The sequence below is a fragment of the Salmo salar genome, chromosome ssa16, assembly GCF_905237065.1.
Source record: "Salmo salar chromosome ssa16, Ssal_v3.1, whole genome shotgun sequence".
Taxonomy (NCBI): Eukaryota; Metazoa; Chordata; class Actinopteri; order Salmoniformes; family Salmonidae; genus Salmo; species Salmo salar.
Window position 1 is genome coordinate 75,671,500 of NC_059457.1, and position 24,467 is coordinate 75,695,966.

Sequence of the window (24,467 nt, forward strand, 5' to 3'; positions counted from 1 at the left end):
AGCTGGAGTGGTGTAAAGCTTGCCGCCATTGGAGTTTGGACCAGTGGAAACGCATTCTCTGGGGTGATGAATCACACTACACCATCCGGAAGTCTTACTGACAAATCTGGGTTTGGCGGATGCCAGGAGAACGCTGCCTGCCCCAATGTATAGTGCCAACTGTATAGTTTAGTGGAGGAATAATGGTCTGGGGCTGTTTTTCATGGTTCGGGCTATGCCCCTTAGTTCCAGTGAAGGGAAATCTTAACGCTACAGCATACAATGACATTCTAGACGATTCTGTGCTTCAAAATTTGTGGCAACAGTTTGGGGAAGGCCCTTTCCTGTTTCAGCATGACAATGCCCCCGTGCACAAAGCGAGGTCCATACATAAATGGTTGGTGGAGATCGGTGTGGAAGAACTTGACTGGCCTGCACAGAGCCCTGACATCAACCCCATCGAACACCTTTGGGATGAATTGGAACGGAGACTGTGAGCCAGGCCTAATCGCCCAACATCAGTGCCCGACCTCACTAATGCTCGTGTCAGAATGGAAACAAATCCCCGCAGCAATGTTGCAACATCTAGTGGAAAGCCTTTCCAGAAGAGTGGAGGCTGTTATAGCAGGGGGGACCAATTCCAAATGAATGCCCATGATTTTGGAATGAGATGTTCAACGAGCATGTGTCCACATACTTTTGGTCATGTAGTGTACCTTAACGCGATTTAACTTTTCCTGCATACAGGACAGCTACTATATATGGTCTCTCCCTTGTATGAACTCTCATATGCAATGTCAATTCTATCTTCTGGTTGAAGGTTTTCCCACAGTCTTCACACTGACATGGTCTCTCCCGTATGTGTATCTTTGAATGGATGGTCAAGTGTCCCTTACATGTGAAGCTGTTGCCACATTGTTTACACTGATAGACGTTTTCGTGAGAAGACCGATGTCACATGGTCTGACAAACACCGCTCTGGCTCTGCCACCGTTTACCACAAATGCGGAAGTGCAACATAGGCGGATTGAGAAGCATCCAATGGCACAAAAAAAACCCATCTCTATCTTAAACTGACAGCTTTTTATTATGTTACTCTGATTGATGCACCAATGTGTCAATGGACTCTAGGGGATTACACTGGAAAGGTAGTTTGTTTCCTGGTTTATGTCAAAACAAATGTGATAGGCTACATCAATGTTCTAACATACAGCTGTCAGTACAGTACAGCCCAAATGTCCTGTATGTCATTGTTAAACAATTGAATAAGAACTCCTGTTGTTTAGAAAGATGAGATTAGAAAACGTTTTGGAGAAAGGTTTATGTGTCTTTGGCGCTCTGGATTACATTAAATGGATGAAAACATACACATTACATAAAGCATTTACATGTCAGTTCATCTTATTTACAATTGTCACTGCGGAGGGGATTTCTCCAGCCATTCTTCCGTGCGAGTGGTGTGGTGGATGAATCAGAATTAGTTGGGTAACATAGATAATTAAGATGTCTTATCTGCATAATATGCTTATATGATATACTTGTTATTAGAATGTATCCCTTTGGACTCTGGTGTTGGCAGTTGCACTTCTTCCCTCAGCTGGGGCTCAGTCACTTGGGGCCCAGAGAGGGGAGAGGTCAGGCTTGTCTTTCACATGTCTCTGGTGCTATGCAGAATATCAGAAAGGGAAGAGGACAGGATGGAACATGGTTTTCATATGTGAATGTGTCTTTACCTATTCTTAAACCATGTGAAGGGATGGTGTGATTAAGGGGGAACAAATTACTTTTCTCCACAATGTCTGTGCGCAAGTCACTCCCTCCTTTGGCACTGGGGGGGTGTATGGCAGTGTCTGGGACCATTGTATGTCCTCTCTGATGTTGCACTTATCCTGGGATAGTATATGACATAGAGGCTCACTCCCCTCAGTGAGCTTGTCCAGGAGGGGTCAAGGAGGGGTTTTACTTGAGATGGGAGTATCTAGAGTTGACAATTGAGTTATGCCATTGGATGAATTGGTGGTTTTGTGCTATGAAGTAGCAGGAACGAGATTAAAACCTCGTTTTAGGGACCAAACTGAACGATAATTTATAGCGAATGCTATCTGGCTACGGAATACTCCTTTCTCATTATAAAGTCTTCCTTTGTGAACTGTTCCTAGTATCTGTGTTTTGTTATGTCGACTAGGGGGTGGATCTTTGCTATAAAAGATCTCAGTAGCCATTGTGTGGTCACTCTCCACGGTTCATTAGAAATACGGAATCGTTGAATGTCATTGCTATTGCAAAGCTCTTATTATTAAAGATGTAGTTTAAGTATAACTCTGACTGGTGTTTGAAGTTTGTCTCTCCTCATTTGGTAATACAGAAATTAACCACCACATTGGCACCTTTCATCTCCGACCAGACGGCAGCATTTGGAAGGATACATGCAGTGGGCGGGCTTGGTCGTTGAAGACCTGAGGTGCTTTCCTTGTAATGTTCTGTGTGTACAGTTCTTGTAATGTTCTGTGTGTACAGTTCTTGTAATGTTCTGTGTGTACAGTTCTTGTAATGTTCTGTGTGTACAGTTCTTGTAACGTTCTGTGTGTACAGTTCTTGTAACGTTCTGTGTGTACAGTTCTTGTAACGTTCTGTGTGTACAGTTCTTGTAACGTTCTGTGTGTACAGTCCTTGTAACGTTCTGTGTGTACAGTTCTTGTAATGTTCTGTGTGTACAGTTCTTGTAATGTTCTGTGTGTACAGTTCTTGTAATGTTCTGTGTGTACAGTTCTTGTAATGTTCTGTGTGTACAGTCCTTGTAATGTTCTGTGTGTACAGTCCTTGTAATGTTCTGTGTGTACAGTTCTTGTAATGTTCTGTGTGTACAGTTCTTGTAATGTTCTGTGTGTACAGTTCTTGCAGTTGTGGCTGTTTTACTGCTGATTATTTTGCTGACCTGATTGACAACTTTTGCCAGTTTACTCCCGTCCCTGAACGAGAGGTTCCCGATTCCCATACCAGGTGGAGATGAAGGTGAGAACACTCTCGATCAGGGATCTTTACACCATGGTCAGTGTGTGTTTGCTTGCATTATTCCGCATCTTACCACCAAGGCATAGTTCTTTAGTCTTGGTGAAATTGACGTCAATGAAGCTATTGTCAAAACGTGTCACGAGGTCATCAATTAACTGGTAGAAACCTGAGCTGGATTTGCCATCCAGGCAAGCAACCAGAGCCATGTCGTCCGCATACAGGTATTTGATGTAGGTGAGGTCATTGTTTTTGCATACAGTTGTTATTTGTGTATACGGAGAACAGGAGTGTGTGCTAGATACAGCGGTGAGGACTTCCTGAAGCCAGCAGTGTCCTGGAGGGTAGGTCCCTGAAACTGAGCGCTAGATTCAGTTTACCAATCTGATACTGACTAGTGATTTCCCCTCAACACACATTACTCAGTTTGTTCTGTTGTTAATTGCCAGAAAACAGAACAGAATTATTCAGAAGTTGGACGTATTAAGAAATTCACAATGACAAGGTATTAATTTGTTGTTTTCATTTCAGGGTATTATTGCACTCAGTGTAGTAATATCATTTATGCCCTTTAGTATGAGTGCTCATATGTGATGTTAGGCGATGTTTATAACCAAAGCATTTGTCACATTCTTTGCACTGGTAAGGTTTCTCCCCTTTGTGAACACGCTGATGAAGTCTTAAATAGCTTAATGCGATGTAACCTTTCTTGCATACAGGACAGGTATATGGTCTCTCTCCTGTATGAGCTCTCATATGCAATGTCAATTCTATCTTCTGGTTGAAGGCTTTGCCACAGTCGTTGCACTGATTTTTGGGCGGCAGCGTAGCCTAGTGGTTAGAGCGTTGGACTAGTAACCCAAAGGTTGCAAGATCAAATCCCTGAGCTGACAAGGTACAAAATCTGTCGTTCTGCCCCTGAACAAGGCAGTTAACCCACTGTTCCTAGGCCGTCATTGAAAATAAGAATTTGTTCTTAACTGACTTGCCTAGTTAAATAAAAATATGGTCTCTCCTTGAATGGACTGTCAAGCTTCCCTTCTGGCTAAACCGTTTGCCACATTGTTTGCACTGATATGGATTCTCTCCTGTGTATGTTTGTCCAAGTCACTTTTCTGGTTAAACCTTTTGCCACATAGTTTGGCTGTGTGCTTAGGGTCGTTGTCCTGTTGGAAGGTGAACCTTTGCCCCAGTCTAAGGTCCTGAGTGGTCTGGAGTAGGTTTTCATCAAGGATCTCTCTGTACTTTGCTCCGTTCATCTTCCCCTCAACCCTGACTAGTCTCCCAGTCCCTGTCGCTGAAAAAACATCCCCACAGCATGATGCTGCCACCACCATGCTGCACCGTAGGGATGGTGCCAAGTTTCCTCCAGATGTGACGCTTGGCATTCAGGCCAAAGAGAATCCTTTAGGTGCCTTTTGGCAAACTCCAAGTGGGCTGTCATGTGCCTTTTACTGAGAAGTGGCTTCCATCTGTCCACTCTACCATAAAGCCCTGATTGGTGGAGTGCTGCAGAGAATGGTTGTCCTTCTGGAAGGTTCTCCCATCTCCACAGAGGAACTCTGGAGCTCTGTCAGAGTGACCATCGGGTTCTTGGTCACCTCCCTGACCAAGGCCCTTCTCCCCCGATTGCTCAGTTTAGCCAGGTGGCCAGCTCTAGGAAGAGACTTGGTGGTTCCAAACTTCTTCCATTTAAGAATTATGGAGGCCACTGTGCTCTAGGGGACCTTCAAATGCTGCAGAAATGTTTTGGTACCCTTCCCCAGATCTGTGCTTCGACACAATCCTGTCTCGGAGCTGTACGGAAAATTCCTTCAACCTCATGGCTTGGTTTTTGCTCTGACATCCACTGTCAACTGTGGGACCTTATGTAGACAGGTGTCTGCCTTTCCAAATCATGTCCAATCAATTGAATGTACCACAGACTCCAATCAAGTTGTTGAAACATCAAGGATGATCAATGGAAACGGGATGCACCTGAGCTCAATTTCAAGTCTAATACCAAAGGGTCTGAATACTTATGTAACTAAGGTATTTTTCTAAAATGTATAACCTGTTTTCGCTGTGTCATTATGGGGTATTGTGTGTAGACTGATGAGGGTAAAATGTCATTGTATCCATTGTAGAATAAGGCTGTAATGTAACAAAATGTGGAAAGGGTTTGAATACTTCCCGAATGCACTGTATGTTCCATTTACTACTAAAAGATATTTAACTTAAGTCAAAGACGAAACTAACTGCAACACACTGGTCTCAAATATATTAGCATTACTAGGCTACACTGAACCATGATGGACCCAATGTATGGCTTTTTTTCTTCATATTAAAATGTCTCCCAGTGCAACATACCCAGTTTTCAACCACGTGGCTTACGGAGCGCTCTTTGAAATAAGCATTTGTAACGCAGTATTCCAACGGATCGAGTTTTTAATTCGTTACGTTAGCTAATTGTCAGGTCACGGTGATATCTAGAATGGTGACCAATAATACAAGTTATTTCTCCCTTGCCCATCGAAATAAATGCGGTCGTTGACAGCTAGCCAGCATAAACTAGTCTCACCAGGACGACTGACTGAACCGAATCCATTCGTCTCCACTCGACATACGTCATCAATTTGGGCACAAGGCATGTCCGTATAGCTTATCCCCTTCGGCATAACACAACGTGCCACATACATCTAGTCTACATGTCAAATCTCATTACAACAACTGCATTTCGCTACAAACCTGCTCTGTGTAACTTTATTTCTGGTTTGGTACCCATGTCCAACAGCCTCCGTAGACGCTCGTTCTCTGCTGAACGGCAGATTTGTTCCTGATACTCCGCGATAATCTTCTCCACGACCCCGAATATCTCCACAGCAGCCGCGGATAAACGCTCGGTGACGAATACATTCAACAACTGTAGTTTGGACATATTGGTGATGGTTATGGAAGTCAAGCTGTTCGTTTTTTAAAGAAATGTTGGTTGAAACCTCTCTCTGATTCTGCGTATTGGCTGATAGTGACCTTGTCGTTTCACTAAAGTTGGTCGGTGAAAAAAGACTCCATTCCTGTAGAGCATTTTCTGTTTTTCATTTTCTCTAAATCTAAAAGGCACAAACTAGATTTGAGTCATTGTAATAAGTAATTAAATGCTATTACTCCAACCTTGTGAAAGTAACAAACTGACACGTTTTCATTTGCCAAAAACAACTTTATTTCAACAGAGTGCCTTTGATTTGACGGCCTGCACATGCACAGTTCAGGGCGACCGTAAGACCCAATGACGTTTCTGCGCATTCACTTAGCTAGCCAATGTCGCCATTGCATCGCCTACAAGTGTGGTCGGGATTTCTATTAGAGAAGCAGTTTCTACCCACCTTCATACTGTACTGTCTGTCTTTGGTGCACCTTTAAATCATCATGTCTCAGGAGACACCAACTGGGAGGAGGTAAATGTTGCCCCTAAACAGTAACACAGGGTCAGGGGTTGTATTCTCAAAGCGTTTCAAAGTAGGAGTGCTGATCTAGGATACGTTTAGCTTTTTCAATTATAATGAATGGACAGGAGTGATCTGATCCTAGATTAGCACTCAACCAAGATGCTTTATGAAAACGGGCCCAGATACATTCCCATCTGCCTAATGGGTCAGGATAAGGTTGGGGTAGGAGGCACAAATAGAGCTGATAGGCAGGTTTAATACATCCTCTAACATGAATGACATCCATTTAAAAAAAGTACTTTATTACAACAAATTATTTGCTGCATTATATAGATTGTCAAAGACGTAATAGGCTACTTCAATATTCTAACGTCAGTACAGATAGAAGATAGTGGCCCAAATATCCTGTATGTCATTGTTAAACAATTGAATAAGAACTCCCGTTGTTTAGAAATCCAAGTGTGAGCTAGCTATATGCTAGACACAGCTGTGAGGGAGTTTTATTAGGCTGAACCGCGGTGCACCGGGCTATGGCCTGTCATGTGATTGGCTCACACCCGTGAGGCAGCATGGTCTCAAACTGATGCAATCACTTTTCACCTGGTGCAAACTCCGCCCACCCGGGCCAGCATAATCAAATTCCCTCATTGTAAACGGCAAATGGGCATCCAAAAAAAAAGTGAGCACCAAAATGAGCATACAAATCGGATACTGAATGATGCTTTACACTCCACACGCACATTGTTACTTTCCTCAGCTACAAAACCAAATAACATTGCTCAAACAGAAGGGGGAAGTAACAAAAAGTCACTGACAACAACCAAAACAAAACAGGCAGGGTTTTAGGAGGGTTTCTGAAAGAGACTCGTTGGGGTATCCACTGAAAGTTGACTAGTCACAACTGGAACGTAAATGACACCCACCATGAGCACCCACTAAGTTTGCCCAAGAAGAGGCCAACACAAGAAAAACCCACACTAAACTTAAAGACAGGAAACAAACCAAAAAGTTGAGCAAAACAAAAACAGGGAAGATCAGACAAAGGAAAATGTTTCTATAAATCAAATAGGTAGAGCCAACTAAAAAGGTGTTGACCGGACCTCCACATTTCACTACAACTGAAGCACTGGGCCAGCCACTCTTAAATAGCACAAGGGCCAGCACAGGTGTAACACATACTGACTACCAAGGTGACACAAATCGGTGCGTCCAACGTGCTATACAGTGCCTTGCGAAAGTATTCGGCCCCCTTGAACTTTGACCTTTTGGCACATTTCAGGCTTCAAACATAAAGATATAAAACTGTAATTTTTTGTGAAGAATCAACAACAAGTGGGACACAATCATGAAGTGGAACGAAATTTATTGGATATTTCAAACTTTAACAAATAAAAAACTGAAAAATTGGGCGTGCAAAATTATTCAGCCCCCTTAAGTTAATACTTTGTAGCGCCACCTTTTGCTGCGATTACAGCTGTAAGTCGCTTGGGGTATGTCTCTATCAGTTTTGCACATCGAGAGACTGAAATTCTTTCCCATTCCTCCTTGCAAAACAGCTCGAGCTCAGTGAGGTTGGATGGAGAGCGTTTGTGAACAGCAGTTTTCAGTTCTTTCCACAGATTCTCGATTGGATTCAGGTCTGGACTTTGACTTGGCCATTCTAACACCTGGATATGTTTATTTGTGAACCATTGCATTGTAGATTTTGCTTTGTTTTGGATCATTGTCTTGTTGGAAGACAAATCTCCGTCCCAGTCTCAGGTCTTTTGCAGACTCCATCAGGTTTTCTTCCAGAATGGTCCTGTATTTGGCTCCATCCATCTTCCCATCAATTTTAACCATCTTCCCTGCCCCTGCTGAAGAAAAGCAGGCCCAAACCATGATGCTGCCACCACCATGTTTGACAGTGGGGATGTTTTGTTCAGGGTGATGAGCTGTGTTGCTTTTACGCCAAACATAACGTTTTGCATTGTTGCCAAAAAGTTCGATTTTGGTTTCATCTGACCAGAGCACCTTCTTCCACATGTTTGGTGTGTCTCCCTGGTGGCTAGTGGCAAACTTTAAGACACTTTTTTTGGATATCTTTAAGAAATGGCTTTCTTCTTGCCACTCTTCCATAAAGGCCAGATTTGTGCAGTATACGACTGATTGTTGTCCTATGGACAGAGTCTCCCACCTCAGCTGTAGATCTCTGCAGTTCATCCAGAGTGATCATGGGCCTCTTGGCTGCATCTCTGATCAGTCTTCTCCTTGTATGAGCTGAAAGTTTAGAGGGACGGCCGGGTCTTCGTAGATTTGCAGTGGTCTGATACTCCTTCCATTTCAATATTATCGCTTGCACAGTGCTCCTTGGGATGTTAAAGCTTGGTAAATCTTTTTGTATCCAAATCCGGCTTTAAACTTCTCCACAACAGTATCTCGGACCTGCCTGGTGTGTTCCTTGTTCTTCATGATGCTCTCTGTGCTTTAAACAGAACTCTGAGACTATCACAGAGCAGGTGCATTTATACGGAGACTTGATTACACACAGGTGGATTCTATTTATCATCATTAGTCATTTAGGTCAACATTGGATCATTCAGAGATCCTCACTGAACTTCTGGAGAGAGTTTGCTGCACTGAAAGTAAAGGGGCTGAATAATTTAGCACGCCCAATTTTTCAGTTTTTTTATTTGTTAAAAAAGTTTGAAATATCCAATAAATTTCGTTCCACTTCATAATTGTGTCCCACTTGTTGTTGATTCTTCACAAAAAATTACAGTTTTATATCTTTATGTTTGAAGCCTGAAATGTGGCAAAAGGTCGAAAAGTTCAAGGGGGCCGAATACTTTCGCAAGGCACTGTACATCCTAAAGTCCAACCTGAAAACATACATTGAAAAAACAAAACCTTTAACAAAAAACTACATTTGTTTTGTTGTCAAGTGGCAGGAAATATAATAATTATTTACAAGTTGGATGTAACAATAAATTCACATGTGAGTAATCATTTGTTGTTCTCACTTCAGGCTGATGCTTTTGTGTGAGTGCTCATATGAGACTTCAAGCTTCCTTTATAACCAAAGCATTTGTCACATTATTTGCACTGGTAAGATTTCTCCCCTTTGTGAACACGCTGATGAAGTCTTAAATAGCTTAATGCGATGTAACCTTTCTTGCATACAGGACAGATATATGGTCTCTCTCCTGTATGAGCTCTCATATGCAATGTCAGTTCTATCTTCTGGTTGAAGGCTTTGTCACAGTCTTTGCACTGATATGGTCTCTCCCCTGTGTGTATCCTTGAATGAACGGTCAAGTGTCCCTTCTGGTTAAACATTTTTCCACATTGTTTGCACTCATAGGGATTCTCTCCTGTGTGTACCCTTGTATGGATGGTCAAGTTGCTCTTCTGGTTAAACCTTTTGCCACATAGTTTGCACTGATAGGGGTTCTCTCCTGTGTGTGTTCTTGAATGGATGGTCAAGTGTCCCTTACGTGTGAAGCTGTTGCCACATTGTTTACACTGATATGGTTTCTCCACTGCAGCAGAGCAGTCTGGATGAACTGAGAGAGGCTGATCACTGGTTGGTTGTGGTACTCTGTAGCCCTCTACATCAGGTTCTGTTTTGATCTCTTCAGTTATGATGATAGGTAGAGCGTTCCTCTCTCCATCATCCACAGTTTGGTTTAGGTAAAGATGTGAGGGCTGAGGTGGGTCCTCCTGACTGAGTCTGAGCTCCTGTTGTTCCTCTTTAATCTGTGTGGGTTCTGGGTCCTCCTGCTCTAGACTGGGGCTCCAGTCCTGCTCACAGTTCTGATTTTCAGGGGGAACAGCTGGAGTCAGTGCCTGGAAATCTGGAGGGGGAAAAAAACATTCAGTCAATATAGACTTATCTTAATACAATACCTGTAATTTTGTTTGGAAGACCTCTCTGCACTCATAAAACTATTTTGTTGACTAGTCTACACTACAGCACAGAAAAGGTTATACTGACACTCCTGACCTACAAAAATATATTTAATTTCAGAATGAGTTAAAATGAGGTTAAGGTAGGGGTCAGTTTTAGATTTTGGTTAGTTGTTTACAGGACAGTGGTAGGGCTGGGCGGTATACCGTTTATTACTATATACCGGTATTGATGCACGGACCGGTTTGGGTTGTTACTTTACCTTCTATAACAGTATTTGAATGTTTGGTTTGTTAAATGTGATACGCTGTGTGTAATGTCCACTTTTATAGTTTACTCCCCTACTTCAGTCACCGCTCTCTCATGCCGCTTTCCACACAGACCTAGCCCCACCCCACGCCCGTCACTCAAGGAGTGCATTTGTTGTTGCTCGACCACGGGACACTTGCATTCAGTCTGCATGTTCAATGCAGCACATGCAACAATGTTGATAACTACGATGCTGTTTCCACTTTGCTTCTTAATACAAATCCACAAACGTTCTAGAATTACACTATTAGTTTGTGTTTCTTACATCTACAAACTGCTAATTTGTCTTTTCTTAGCAAGTTGTGGCTAAGTTGTTAGCTGCTAATCGCTAGTTATCTGGCTAGTTAGCTAATAAATGTACTGAGTCAGAGCAAACTTAGCTAGCTATACAGCCTGATACCAGATGGTGTGGACCAAATCAGCATGTTGTTTGTGCAACAGTATCGTCTAAATCAAAGCAGAATAGGCAAAGCTTGAATATGTTTGCTACATGAAGTAGCTGAGAGAGATTATAGGGTACCCAAGGAAACACTGACCATCACTTTGGTTCCTACCCTGTCACTATAACTCCATGATATTTTTATGTGTGTCATGTCAAACACTGTATTCAAAATGTCCACTATCTTCTAGCTATAGAATTAGAATAAATATTATTTTTCCATGATTCCAACAGTTCACCCAAGTGTTTATCTAAATCGCAAGTAAATTTTTTTATTTTACCTTTATTTAACTAGGCAAGTCAGATAAGAACAAATTCTTATTTTCAATGACGGCCTAGGAACAGTGGGTTAACTGCCCTGTTCAGGGGCAGAACGACAGATTTTTTTTACCTTGTCAGCTCTGGGATTCGATCTTGCAACCTTTGTTACTAGTCCAACGCTTTAACCACTAGGCTACCTCGATTTGTTTTGCCCATATCGTGCAGCCCTACGTGGCAGTGTGGAAATAATCTCAAATGAGTGCAGGAAATGATTTTGAGTTGAAGTTGAATTGAACAGTATATAACAATTAGAATGAGTAAGACCCATTGAGATAACGTAGAATGGATGTGTTGCCACCCTAGAGTCAAGCACTACTCATAAAGCAAACGTACAACTTTTATAGTCAAAAACATAAAGTACCGTCAAATACTGTCAACATTTAGAAAAATACTGTGATACGATATTTTGTCCATATCACTCAGCCCTAGTATTTGGTAATTTTTTTAAGTAATTATAAAAAGAAGCTGTTACCATGTTCCAACGCATACTGTATTGTTTCTGTTTCATAGTTGTAACAAAGGCACTCCACAAACAACACTGATTTATCAGTGGAAAATGTGTTTTTACATATAGCCTACATCAACTAATGAAAATGCTATTTTGTTACTTGGAATCAGGGAACAAATATTTTCAATGTTACTGAACACAATCAAATGATTATTTCAGTGTTAGCATATGAAATGTATTAATTACACTGTTAGAATTTTGCAGTCAGAATGACTGCTGATTTGCTTAAAGGGGTGTCCCTCGAGGCCCAGCGGTTCTACTGTTTAGTATATTTAAAACCAAATACTTTTACTCAAGTAGTACTATATTTTACTAGGATTTTCACTTTTACCTGACTCATTTTCTATTGTGGTATATTTACTTTTACTCATGTATGACAATTTAGTACTTTTCCCACCAATGCTCAGACTCCAGCTTGAAAACAGAAATCCAAACTCTTGCGGTACAGTAGCTCCATGTAAAGTAATTGAGCAGCATGTTAAGAACCCGTAGAGAAAACACCAATCAAAACCGTCTAACCCATAGCAGAGTGTTATTGACGTACCCACTTCTTTCCACTCGCCCTTAATCCAGTCGCCATATTGGGATGAAGCTACACCCTTCACCTCCCCTTTGGCATATCACAATGTGCCACATTAATCTAATCTATTGGTCTACAAGTAAAATCTCGTACAACAACTGTATTTCACTACAAACCTGCTATGTGTGACGTTCTCTCTGGTTTGGTACCCATGTCCAACAGCCTCCGTAGACGCTCGTTCTCCTCTGCTGAACGGCAGATTTGTTCCCGATACTCCGCTATAATCTTCTCCACGACCCCGAATATCTCCACAGCAGCCGCGGATAAACGCTCGGTGACGAATACATTCAACAACTGTAGTTTCGACATATTGGAAATGGTTATGAAAGTGTAGCTGTTCGTTTTATCAAATAAATATTGGTTGAAACCTTTCTCTATGAATCTGCTTAGCGGCCTTTGAACAACAATTTATATATATATATTTTTTAAACAATTGATAGTGTTCTCCTTTCACAAAAGCTGGTCAGTAGAAAAAAAATACTGCATTACATTAGCGCCACCTGCTGTCTTGGAGCATTTCATGGAAAACCAGTTATTGGATCCAACCCATTACCTGGACAAAGCAGAGTTTGCCCTCAGCTTCAATGTGGGTCCCAAGACGCCGTTTTATTCATGTCTTTGCCTTGTCTGTTAGTGCCTTCTGATTAAAGTTTCAATAGAGCCCCACAGTGGAGGTATCATAATACCCCTAAAATCTAGTGGTCAAACAGGGAAATGGTTCCAGTCGTTTTTCCACCATTCATTTTTCCCATAGGGATTTGTAGTTCTTTATGAAAGCCACATTAGTAGCTAATTAGTGTTTCATTTTTGTGGAGTAAATACAGGTGAATATATATATATATATATATATATATATATATATAGTACCAGTCAAAAGTTTGGACACACCTACTCATTCAAGGGTTTTTCTTTATTTTCTACTATTTTCGACATTGTAGAATCATAGTGAAGACATCAAAACTATGGAATCATGTAGTAACCAAAAAGGTTTTAAACAAATCAAAATAGATTTTATATTTGAGATTATTCAAAAGTAGCCACACTTTGCCTTGATAACAGCTTTGCACACTCTTGGCATTCTTGGCATCACCAGGCCCAGCAAATCAGAATGAGTTTTTCCCCACCAAAGGGCTTTATTACAGACAGAAATGCTCCTCAGGTTCATCAGCTGTCCAGGTGACAGGTCTCAGATGATCCCACAGGTGAAGAAGCTGGATGTGGATGTCCTTGGCTGGCGTGGTTACACATGGTTTGTGGTTATGAAGCCGGTTGGACGTACTGCCAAATTCCCTAAATAGACGTTGGAGTCGGCTTATGGTAGAGAAATTAACATTGAATTCTCTGGCAACAGCTTTGGTGGACATTCCTGTAGTCAGCATGCCAATTGCACGTTCTCTCAACTTGAGACATCTGTGGCGTTGTGTGACAAACTGCACATTTTAGTGGCCTTTTATTTTCTCCAGCACAAGGTGAACCTGTGTAATGATCATGCTGTTTAATCAGCTTCTTTATTTGCCACACCTGTCAGGTGGTTGGATTATCTTGGCAACGGAGAAATGCTCACGAACAGGGATGTAAACAAATTTGTGCACAACATTTGAGGGAAATAACCTTTCAAGGATCTTTAATTTCAGCTCATGAAACATGGGACCAACACTTTACATGTTGCATTGACATTTTTTTCAGTATAGATAACCACCGACTGTAGTTACGTGTACAATGCACATTACCCTCCTTACAAGTAAAAAAACCCCAGCATATAATAAATGTGGTGACCTCTTTATTGAAAATGTTTCTTTATAAACATCGCATGCCACAGATTTAGGACCTGAATGTAGAAATCTTGGTCTGCTGGCCAGTGCCCAAAATCCTTATGTTATATCCCTGCATGTCAGTACCTTTCAGACAATCCCCCTATCACTGTTGGTCCTCCTCAGTGACCTTATGGCTGAAGGTTTTAACTTTCCTCTTGAGAATTAGAATCAGAAGTAGTTGTATAGCTCATTGCAATACTTCACCTCTTCTGGCAAATAGTACCCTAGACTGTCCTGATCATCTAGTTGAGCATTCCAGATAATTCCTTCATCTCAGCAGAAATGTACCATCCACATAGTAGGATTTTAGATGTGCAGATAGACCAAAGCCCAGTCTATTTTACTGTTACTATAGTCAAGTCTGTGGGTTATGGTATTTTAATGTAGATGTTATCATTTCAGTAATCAATTTAGCTAGCTGGTAAAAGTAACTTTTGTTGTCTTTCAGATGGATGGACCGGAAACCCAGTGACAACACTTGGGTCTGTAGCTGCCATTTTCCGGTGGGAAAGAGAAAAGGCCCTGTATTTACCAGAAAAGGTAGCTCACCCACCATGGCAGAAGATGAAGATCCAGACTGTTGATTGGGAAACAAGAACAAACAATAAGGCACGAGGATTGGGTGTTGAGTATGAGAAACAATTTGTTTTCTGTCCAGATAAAGATGGTGATACAGCATTGAAAAATACCTACCACTGACCATGTCTCTTTGTTTTCCAGTCCAACAGGAGTGCATCCGTCAGTCCATCCAGTGCATGGACATCCCGCGCCAGTGTCATCTGGTTGTGGAGACTACAGCAGAACAAGCCTGTAGACCGACAGGTCAGTAACTCATCAAATATGATACAATATTGTGTAAAACAGTGAATTTGTAGACACATCAATTTTGACTTTGTGTCCCCTTTTCCCCATGTTAAACACATAAGACATGATATGCGGAACATCATGCTCACCCCACGAGAAGCAGTGCATGATCAACACCACTCTCAGCAAGGAGATCTGCTGGAAGTGATATACTCTCTCACTCTGGGGGTAAGACATAATTTAAACATCACAGATATAAATTCCCACTGTGCCCATGATGAAATGCAACTGTGAATTGTGCTGTACTACTGAATGAAACAGGAAATGCACTCAGACCAGCCTTTGTGATTGAACTTACGTTAACTACATTACTTTAGTTGGCTGCTTTGAGCAAAACTTGTACAGTGCATTGGGAAAGTATTCAGACCCCTTGACTTTTTCCACATTTTGTTACGTTACAGCTGTCGTGTCTTTGGCTATGCCGGATTAAGTGATATGACATGCTAACCTATAAAATTCTTTCTCTGTAATTAATATTACCTGATTAAGCTAATCATGTAAATGTAATTAACTAGAAAGTCGGGGCACCACGGAAGAACGTTTATAGAGCCGTTATCTTCCGAATAAACTCTTAAAATACTTAGTAATATTTACATCGATAGCAGTCAATATTAACCCTTATCTTATTTTCAGTCTCATAATGAAAGTTGTAAATTCTTGGCTATCATCACGAACCCTGGCTAACAAGTTGAATCAGCAATACAAAATTGGGTTTAATTATTTATTTACTACATAAACTAAGCACACAGAATTACAAATACACAGAATACAAATGATGTCATACAGAAAACGTCCCGGTGGACGGAACCTGTATGATGGATGGTTACACAAAGGAAAGGGGGTTGGGCTTGAATGAAAGAGCGGGAAGACTTAGCATAGCTGCTGTTTCTTTGTTCCTATCGTAAATACATTATCTTATGCATTCTAAATTACCGCCCATTTGGAAAAGGAAAATGCAATAAATATTTACTCTGAGCTGCGCTTCGGTAGATTGGTCGTAGATGCTGGCCGGGTTGGCCAACAGATCTTCCTGTCCTCGGAAGAATGTCAATGGTGGTAAAGTGGATACGTGGTGGTATCTTCGTCTGGTTGTTAGACTGGATCCGTCGTCCGTCCTTTCCTAGCCCACGTCTAGAGCGGCCGCTGCTAACTCAACGGCTAGGAAGTATCACTTCTGTAGTGAATAAGATCACAGTTCATACCATTCGCCACCAAAGCTCACACCGAGGTTGGCTTAGTTCTGTACTTGACGTGTGTCCTTCTAACGTAGAGGCTGCAGACCTCACGTACTGGAACATGTGGTTATCTTTTCGTCAAAGGCTTATATAGTGGAGAGGGGGAAGGATGTGTTTCATCGTTTATAACCCCTGTCTCTTCACAGGGGTGGGCCACTGATCAAGCAGGGCACTTTCCTTATGAAAACCCAATTCTCTCATTTGGAAGCTAAAATTACATTTAATCTCCTAACAAACAATTTCAATATCAAACATTTCAATTGCATAACAATTCCATGTTACTCTGATAACTAGAGGGTGTATACTTTCTCAGGTACAGTTTATGTCGTCCTGTCATCAGTCATAATGTCTCAGATGACAACCGAACTGACATCCATACTCATTACGTTCCCAAGCATATTTCCAACTGGTTTTATTACCAAAATATGGTTCCTTTTCCCCATTTGTTTGATGTTCCCAGACTCTCTATATTTAACACAGGCTATTCAAGTCCGTCAGTAGGGTCAGAAAGAGAGGGGAAGGGAGAAAGGTATTTATGGGGGGGTCATAAACCTTACCCACAGGCCAACGTCATGACACAGCCATATTCTAAAATGGATGAAATTGCTTTCCCCCCCTCAATCTACACACAATAGCCCATAAAGACAAAGCAAAAACAGGTTTGTATAACATTTTGAAATATCACATTTACATAAGTATTCAGACCCATTATTCAGGACTTTGCTGAAGCACCTTTGGCAGCGATTACATCCTCGAGTTATCTTGGGTATGAAGCTTGGCACACCTGTATTGGGGAGTTTCTCCCATTCTTCTCTGCAGATCCTCTCAAGCTCTGTCAGGTAATGGATGGAGAGCGTCACTGCACAGCTATTTTCAGGACTCTCCAGAGATGTTCAATCGGGTTCAAGTCCGGGCTCTGGCTGGGCCACTCAAGGACATTCAGAGACTTGTCCCGAAGCCACTCCTGCATTGTCTTGGCTGTGTGCTTAGGGGCGTTGTCCTGTTGGAAGGTGAACCTTCACCCCAGTCTGAGGTCCTGAGCGCTCTGGAGCAGGTTTTTATCAAGGACCTCTCTGTACTTTGCTTCGTTCATCTTCCCCTGGATCTCCCAGTCCCTGCCGCTGAAAAACATCCCCACAGCATGATGCTGCCACCACCATGCTTCAAAGTAGGATTGGTGCCAGGTTTCCTCCAGACGTGACGCTTGGCATTCAGGCCAAAGAGTTCAATCTTGGTATCATCAGACCAGAGAATCTTGTTTCTCGTGGTCTGAGAGTCCTTTAGGTGGCTTTTGGCAAACTTCAAGCGGGCTGTCATGTGCCTTTTACTGAGGAGTGGCTTCCGTCTGGCCACATAAAGGCATGATTGGTGGAGTGCTGCAGATATGGTTGTCCTTCCTAAAGATTTTCCCATCTCCACAGAGGAACTCTGGAGCTCTGTCAGAGTGACCATTGGCCTTCTCCCCCGTTTTCTCAGTTTGGCCGGGCGGCCAGCTCTAGGAAGAGTCTTGATGGTTCCAAACTTCTTCCATTTAAGAATAATGGAGGCCATTGTGTTCTTGGGGACCTTCAAAGCTGCAGAAAGTTTTTGGCACCCTTCCCCAGATCTGTGCTTCGACTTAAACCTGTCTTGGAGCTTTACGGACAATTCCTTCAACCTCACGGCTTGGTTTTCCCTCTGACATGCACTGTCAACTGTGGGACCTTATGTTGACAGGTCCAAATCATGTCCAATCAATTGAATTTACCACAGGTGGACTCCAATCAAGTTGTAGAAACATCTCAAGGATGATCAATGGAAACAAGATGCACCTGAGCTCAATTTTGAGTCTCATAGCAAAGGGTGTGAATACTTATGTAAATAAGGTATTTATGTTTTTTATTTTTTATAAATTTACAAAAGTGTCTAAAAACCTGTTTTCGCGTTGTCATCATCAGGTATTGTGTGTAGATTGAGGAGGAAAAATGTGATTTAATACATTTTAGAGAAAGGCTGTAACATGTCAAAATGTGGAAAAAGGGAAGGGGTCTGAATACTTTCCAAATGCACTGTATGCCCCTCCGTGGCTGCGGGTGAGATTGGTGTTTTTCCCCAAGTGTGTGCTGTGCCCGGCCAGAAACTTGGACACTTACATTACACAGACACAGGCAATACGACAGTCTGATTGGCTATTCGTTTGCTATTGTGATTATAGTTCTGGGACAGAGCCTACAGAGCCTAAAGACTCTCACATTGGATTGTGGATACTATTACTGCAGTATATTGGCTGGACAGCCGGCCTCTGACCTCTGACCTCTGTTGTAATAGCGTATTCTATTAGAGGAGTAGCAACATGGTGGGCCCTGCTCTGAGGAGTTTCCCCTCAATTACATTTTCGCCTCGGCCAGTTGGGCATCGTATAGCTCCTTTTCTAGGTACTATCGAGTCAATGTTACTCCCGCCAATAAGGTTGGGACGGCTGTGCTGGGTGTTGCCTCCGCTTCCCTAAGTGGGGACGGAGGGACACAGCAACTATGACTGCCCTGAGCTCAGTTCTATGGGACTTTGTTCTCTGTCTGGCCCTGACATAGTTCACCGATTAATCTGGTACTGTGATACCATATTGGAGTGACCAATATAGTGCTACATAACGAAGGTTACGTATGTAATCACGGTTATGTGAGCTACCGGATCACTCCAATCCTCTTTGTCGGTGATCTATGGCACCTCGAAAAAGGACACAAGGTGGAAGAAGTGTGATGGCAGGTATTTAAGGGGTTTCGCCGTAGCCTCAGCACTACCCGGTACAAATCTGAAATCCTTACTCAGAATGTGTCCTGCTGCGCGTAGGGATACCTTATTGAAGGATACCATATTGGCGTGATCCAATAGCTCACATAACCGTGGTTGCGTACGTAACCTTCATTCTTCCTGACACTGCTATGTTCTTCTCCATGTCCCCAAATATCTCCACAGTAGCCGCCGAGAAACGCTCGGTGACTAACATATTCAACAACTGTAGTTTGCACATATTGATGATGGTTATGAATGATGATTATATTTGATGTCCATTACAGGGCGTTCCAGGAATGCCCCATAGAAGCTGCCACCAAAGATTTTTCAACTAACCTGTTCTTGGCAGCGAAAATTCAGAAAGATACTACATCCATGTTTTGTATCGAGTGAGATATGCCTCTTCCATGTGTGTAGATCTTTGTTTTGGTCGCACTTTGTTACGCGCTGTCATCTACTTCTACACGTGGCCGTTGACGCTTCGCATAGAAATGACTAGTTCCTGAAAAAATGCTGGGAAATGTTAGATGTGTGGCAGCTAAAATGGCAAGGAACCTCCTCGCAGTGTACAAAACATGGATTTAATATCTTTGAGTTTTCTTGTTTTTGTAGAACCACCTGTAAATGGAATCGAGAACTAAGAAATTATCGCCAAGAACAGGTTAGTTAAAAAATCTATGGTGGTGGTTTGTGTGTGGCTTTCCTGTAACGGCCAGTAATGGACACCAAAAACCTTGAGGTGAGGAGAAGGATTATTTAAGATACTGTTTGAAAGTTTTCAGATGTTTTTGGAAGATGGGCAGGGACTCTGCTGTCCTAGCTTCAGGGAGAAGCTGGTTCTACCATTGGGGTGCCAGGACAGAGAAGAACTTGGGCTGAGTGGGAGCTGCCCTCCTTTAGGGGTGGGAGGGCCGAGACCTAAGGTGTCAGAACGGAGTGCTCGGGTTGGGGTGTAGGGTTTGAGCATAGCCTGAATGTAGGTAAGGGAAGTTCCTCTTGTTCCGTAGGTAAGCATCATGGTCTTGTAGTGGATGGGAGCTTCGATTGGAAGCCAGTGGAGTGTGCGGAGGAGCGGGGTGACATGAGAGAACTTGGGAAGGTTGAAAACCAGGCGGGCTGCAGCGTTCTGGATAATTGCAGGGATTTAATGGCACGAGCGGGGAGCCCAGCCAACAGCGAGTCGCAGTAGTCCAGACGAGAGAGGACGAGTTCCTGGATTAGGACCTGCACCGCTTCCTGTGTGAGGTAGGGTCATATTCTACGGCTGTTGTAGAGCATGAACCTGCAGGAGCGTGTCTCTGCTTTGATGTTTGCAGAGAACGGCAGGGTGTTGTCCAGGGTCACACCAAGGTTCTTTGCACTCTGGGAGGGCGACACTGTGGAGTTGTCAACTGTGATGGAGAGGTCTATGAGCGGGCAGGCCTTCCCCGGGAGGAAGAGCAGTTCCGTCTTGTTGAGCTTGAGGTGGTGGGCCGAGATCCATGTTGAGATATCTGCCAGGCACGCAGAGATGCGTGTCGCCACCTGGGTGTCAGAAGGGGGAAAGGAGAAAAGTAGTTGAGTGTCATCCGCATAGCAATGATAGGAGGAGGATATGTGAGGATATGATGGAGCCGAGTGACTTGGTGTGTAGTATAGGGACAAAATCACAAACTCTGTTATGCACATCATTTGTATACGCCTTAAACCTGTACATTTCCACTGTCTGTTTCTATCATGTAAGAAGAAGCCAGTGTTTTTCCTCTCTTGTTTCTGAGTAACTTAGTCACGAGGCCAAAGACAAAAGGGCCGTCCGAGTGACCCGTTTTTTGGTCCATCCTGTTCTTTTCCTATCTTTCAAGGGCACAGCTGTGTGGAGATATGAAGAGAACAGAGGCTAGCTTGAGCAGCAGTGACAATTCTATCAGCAGAAAGGAGTAACAAAACTGGCATTATCACTTGTTTGTACGCTATGCTCCCACCATGATCTCACACCCCTGCTAAAATGCCACATAGACAAAAGAGGTTGTATTTTACTATAAAGGCTGAGAACCAACTGTTGTTTGTTGGGCTCTTGACTGTTGCACCTGCTCCATTATTGCAAATCTTAAAATAAAACAAGTTGTTTTGAGCAATCTACAGTCTCTGTCTTCCTTTCTGGTTAGAATTCCACAACAATAGAGAGAAGAGGAGAGGGCCTAGAACTGTGCCCTGGGGGACACCAGTAGTGAGAGTACGTGGTGCAGACACAGATCCTCTCCACGTCACCTGGTAAGAGCGGCCTGCCAGGTAGGATGCAATCCAAGGGTGTGCGAAGCCTGAGACACCCAGCCTTGAGAGGGTGGAGAGGAGGATCTGATGGTTCATGGTGTCAAAAGCAGCGGAGAGAGAGTCAGCACAGCCAGAAGAGGACTGGCCACCTCTCATAGCCTGGTTCCTCTCTAGGTTTCTTCCTAGGTTTTGGCCTTTCTAGGGAGTTTTTCCTAGCCACCGTGCTTCTACACCCGCATCGCTTGCTGTTTGGGGTTTTAGGCTGGGTTTCTGTACAGCACTTTGAGATATCAGCTGATGTAAGAAGGGCTATATAAATACATTTGATTTGATTTGACTTTGGCAGTGCGGAGAGCCTCCATGACACAGAGAAGCGCAGTCTCGGTTAAGTGACCCGTCTTGAAGCCTGACTGGTTAGGGTCAAGAAGATCATTCTGAGGGAGATGACAAGAAAGTTGATCAGAGACCGCACGCTCAAGTGTTATGGAAAGAAAAGAAAGAAGAGATACAGGTCTATAGTTTTTGACGTCAGATGAGTCCAGTGTTGGTTTCTTGAGGTCAGCAACTCAGGCTATTTTGCAGTCAGAGGGGATGCAGCCAGTGGTCAGGGATGAGTTGGGAGAACGTCTCCAGGGATGATCTGAAGAAGGGGATGGGGTCGAGCGGGCAGGTTCAGGCGCCCAGATCTCACAAGTCGCTGATGTCATCTGGAGAGAGAGGGGAGAAAGAGGTCAAGGCATAGGGTAGTTCTGTGTGAATGAGACCAGTTGACTCAATAGCCTGAGTGAATCAGTAGCGGATGTTGTCAACCTTTTTATCAAAGTGGTTGACAAAGTCGTCCATAGAGAGGGAGGGAGGGAGGGAGGGAGGGAGGGAGGGAGGGAGGGAGGGAGGGAGGGAGGGAGGGAGGGAGGAGAAAAATAGTTTCCGAGGGTTAGAGGCAGAAGCTTGAAATTTAGAGTGGTAGAAAGTGGCTTTAGCAGTGGATACAGAGGAAGAGAAGGTAGAGCGAAGGGATGATAGGTCCTCCGTAAGTTTAGTTTTCCTACATTTTTGCTCAGCTGGCTGCAGTCCTGTTCTGTAAGCTCGCAATGAGTCACTCAGCCAAGGAGCAGGAGGGCAGGGCCAACACGGCCGGGAGGAAAGGGGACAGTGCGAGTCATAGGATGCGGAAAGGGAGGAGAGTGGGGTCGAAGAGGCAGAATCAGGAGACAGGAGGGAGAAGGATTTAGCAGAAGGGAGAGATGATAGGATAGAAGAGGAGAGAGTAGTGGGATAGAGAGAGCGAAGATTGCGATGGCGCATGACCATCTGGGTAGGGGCTGAGTGGTTAGGGTTGGAGAACATACTCTGTATTCATATCCCGAAAGAAAGAAATTATCTCACTACAATACATTTTAATAGAAAGTTAGTAAAAATAGATAAGACCTTGCTACCATGGAAAGGAAAATACCTGTCTATTTGTGGAAAAATCCCCTGATTAACTCTTTAGTCATATCCCAGTTTACTTTTTGTTTATGACCTTGCCTACACCTAGTGACTTGTTTTAAATTATATGAGCAAAAAATATTTGATTTTATTTGGAACGACAAACCAGACAAAATTAAACGGGCCTATTTATATAATGAATATGAACTCGGAGGGCAGAAATGATTAATTATTAAAGCATTAGACCTCTCACTAAAGGCTTCAGTCATAAAAGTTATACTTAAATCCAAACTGGTTCTCTAGCAGATTAGTAAGAATGTCTCACCCCATGTTCAAGAAGCCTTTTTCCCTTTATTCAGATTTCAACCTCTCACTTCCGGTTATTTAAAAATTAAATCTCCAAAATATCGCTATTTTTAAAACAAGCTATAGAAAGTTGGTTGAAATTTCAGTTTAATCCACCAGAAAAGACAGAACAAATATTACAATAAATAATGGTTCAACTCAAATATACTAATTGATAAAAAAAAACATGATTTTGGAGATTATTATAAAAGAATTTTACAAATGTACAATCTTTGTAAATTATATCATAGATAGGACAGGTGGAGTCACACATACAACTAACACAAATATATGGAAATGTCTGCTCTACCCAAAATTACAACCAACTAATTGCAGCATTAGTGCAAAAATGGAAGAGGCAAGTGGAAGGAAGAATGGAACTTGTCTGTCGGCACTGCATTAAAGACCAAAATTGGTTAAAGAAAATTGTGATAAATAAAAAAGTATACCAGTTTCATTTAAGGACCACAAAATTGACAGCTGTGCCACATAGATTGCAAAATAGTTGGGAAGAGATTTGATGTCTGGTCTTCCCTGTGGCTCAGTTGGTAGAGCATGGTGTATGCAACACCAGGGTTGTGGGTTTGATTCCCACGGGGGTCCAGTATGGAGAAAGAAAAAAAATCTATGAAATGTATGCGTTCACTACTGTAAGTTGCTCTGGATAAGAGCGTCTGCTAAATGACTAGAAATATATTGATTCCATGGCACATGAACTGATACACATAATGACGGTGGATTCAAAACAGTGTTTTTCATTTTTAATTACTATACAAAATTCTTGCAACCAATAGAATGTTATATATATATATATTACAGTACCAGTCAAACATTTGGACACACCTTTTTACTATTTTCTACATTGTAGAATTATAGTGAAGACATCAAAACTATGAAATAACACATGGAATCATGTAGTAACCAAAAAAGTGTTAAACAAAACAAAATATGTTTGAGATTCTTCAAAGTAGCCATCCTTTGCCTTGATGATATCTTTCCACACTCTTGGCATTCTCTCAACCAGCTTCATGGGGGAGTCACCTGGAATGCATTTCAATGAACAGGTGTGCCTTGTTAAAAGTTAATTTGTGGAATTTCTTTCCTTCTTAATGCGTTTGAGCCAATCAGTTGTGTTGTGACAAGGTAGGGGTGGTATACAGAAGATAGCCCTATTTGGTAAAATACCAAGTCCATATTATGGCAAGAACAGCTCAAATAAGCAAAGAGCAACGACAGTCCATCATTACTTTGAGACATGAAGGTCAGTCAATCCGGAAAATGTCAAGAACTTCGAAAGTTT

General features: G+C 42.5%; 1 protein-coding gene and 1 long non-coding RNA gene across 2 annotated transcripts; one reads left to right on the forward strand and one right to left on the reverse strand.

The window, feature by feature from the left end:
• Positions 1-9,128: 9,128 nt before the first annotated feature.
• Positions 9,129-12,914, reverse strand: LOC106575584 (zinc finger protein 239-like). The gene is made up of 2 exons (XM_014152182.2): positions 12,576-12,914; positions 9,129-10,249 (listed from the first exon to the last, which is right to left on the reverse strand). Exons 1-2 carry the CDS (start codon positions 12,766-12,768, stop codon positions 9,489-9,491), a joined length of 954 nt encoding a protein of 317 aa, XP_014007657.2. The 5' UTR covers positions 12,769-12,914; the 3' UTR covers positions 9,129-9,488.
• Positions 12,915-14,411: 1,497 nt separating this feature from the next.
• Positions 14,412-21,260, forward strand: LOC106575586 (uncharacterized). Its single transcript, XR_006759835.1, has 3 exons — positions 14,412-15,095; positions 15,200-15,305; positions 20,986-21,260. It is a non-coding gene; the product is annotated as an uncharacterized lncRNA (long non-coding RNA).
• Positions 21,261-24,467: the final 3,207 nt, after the last annotated feature.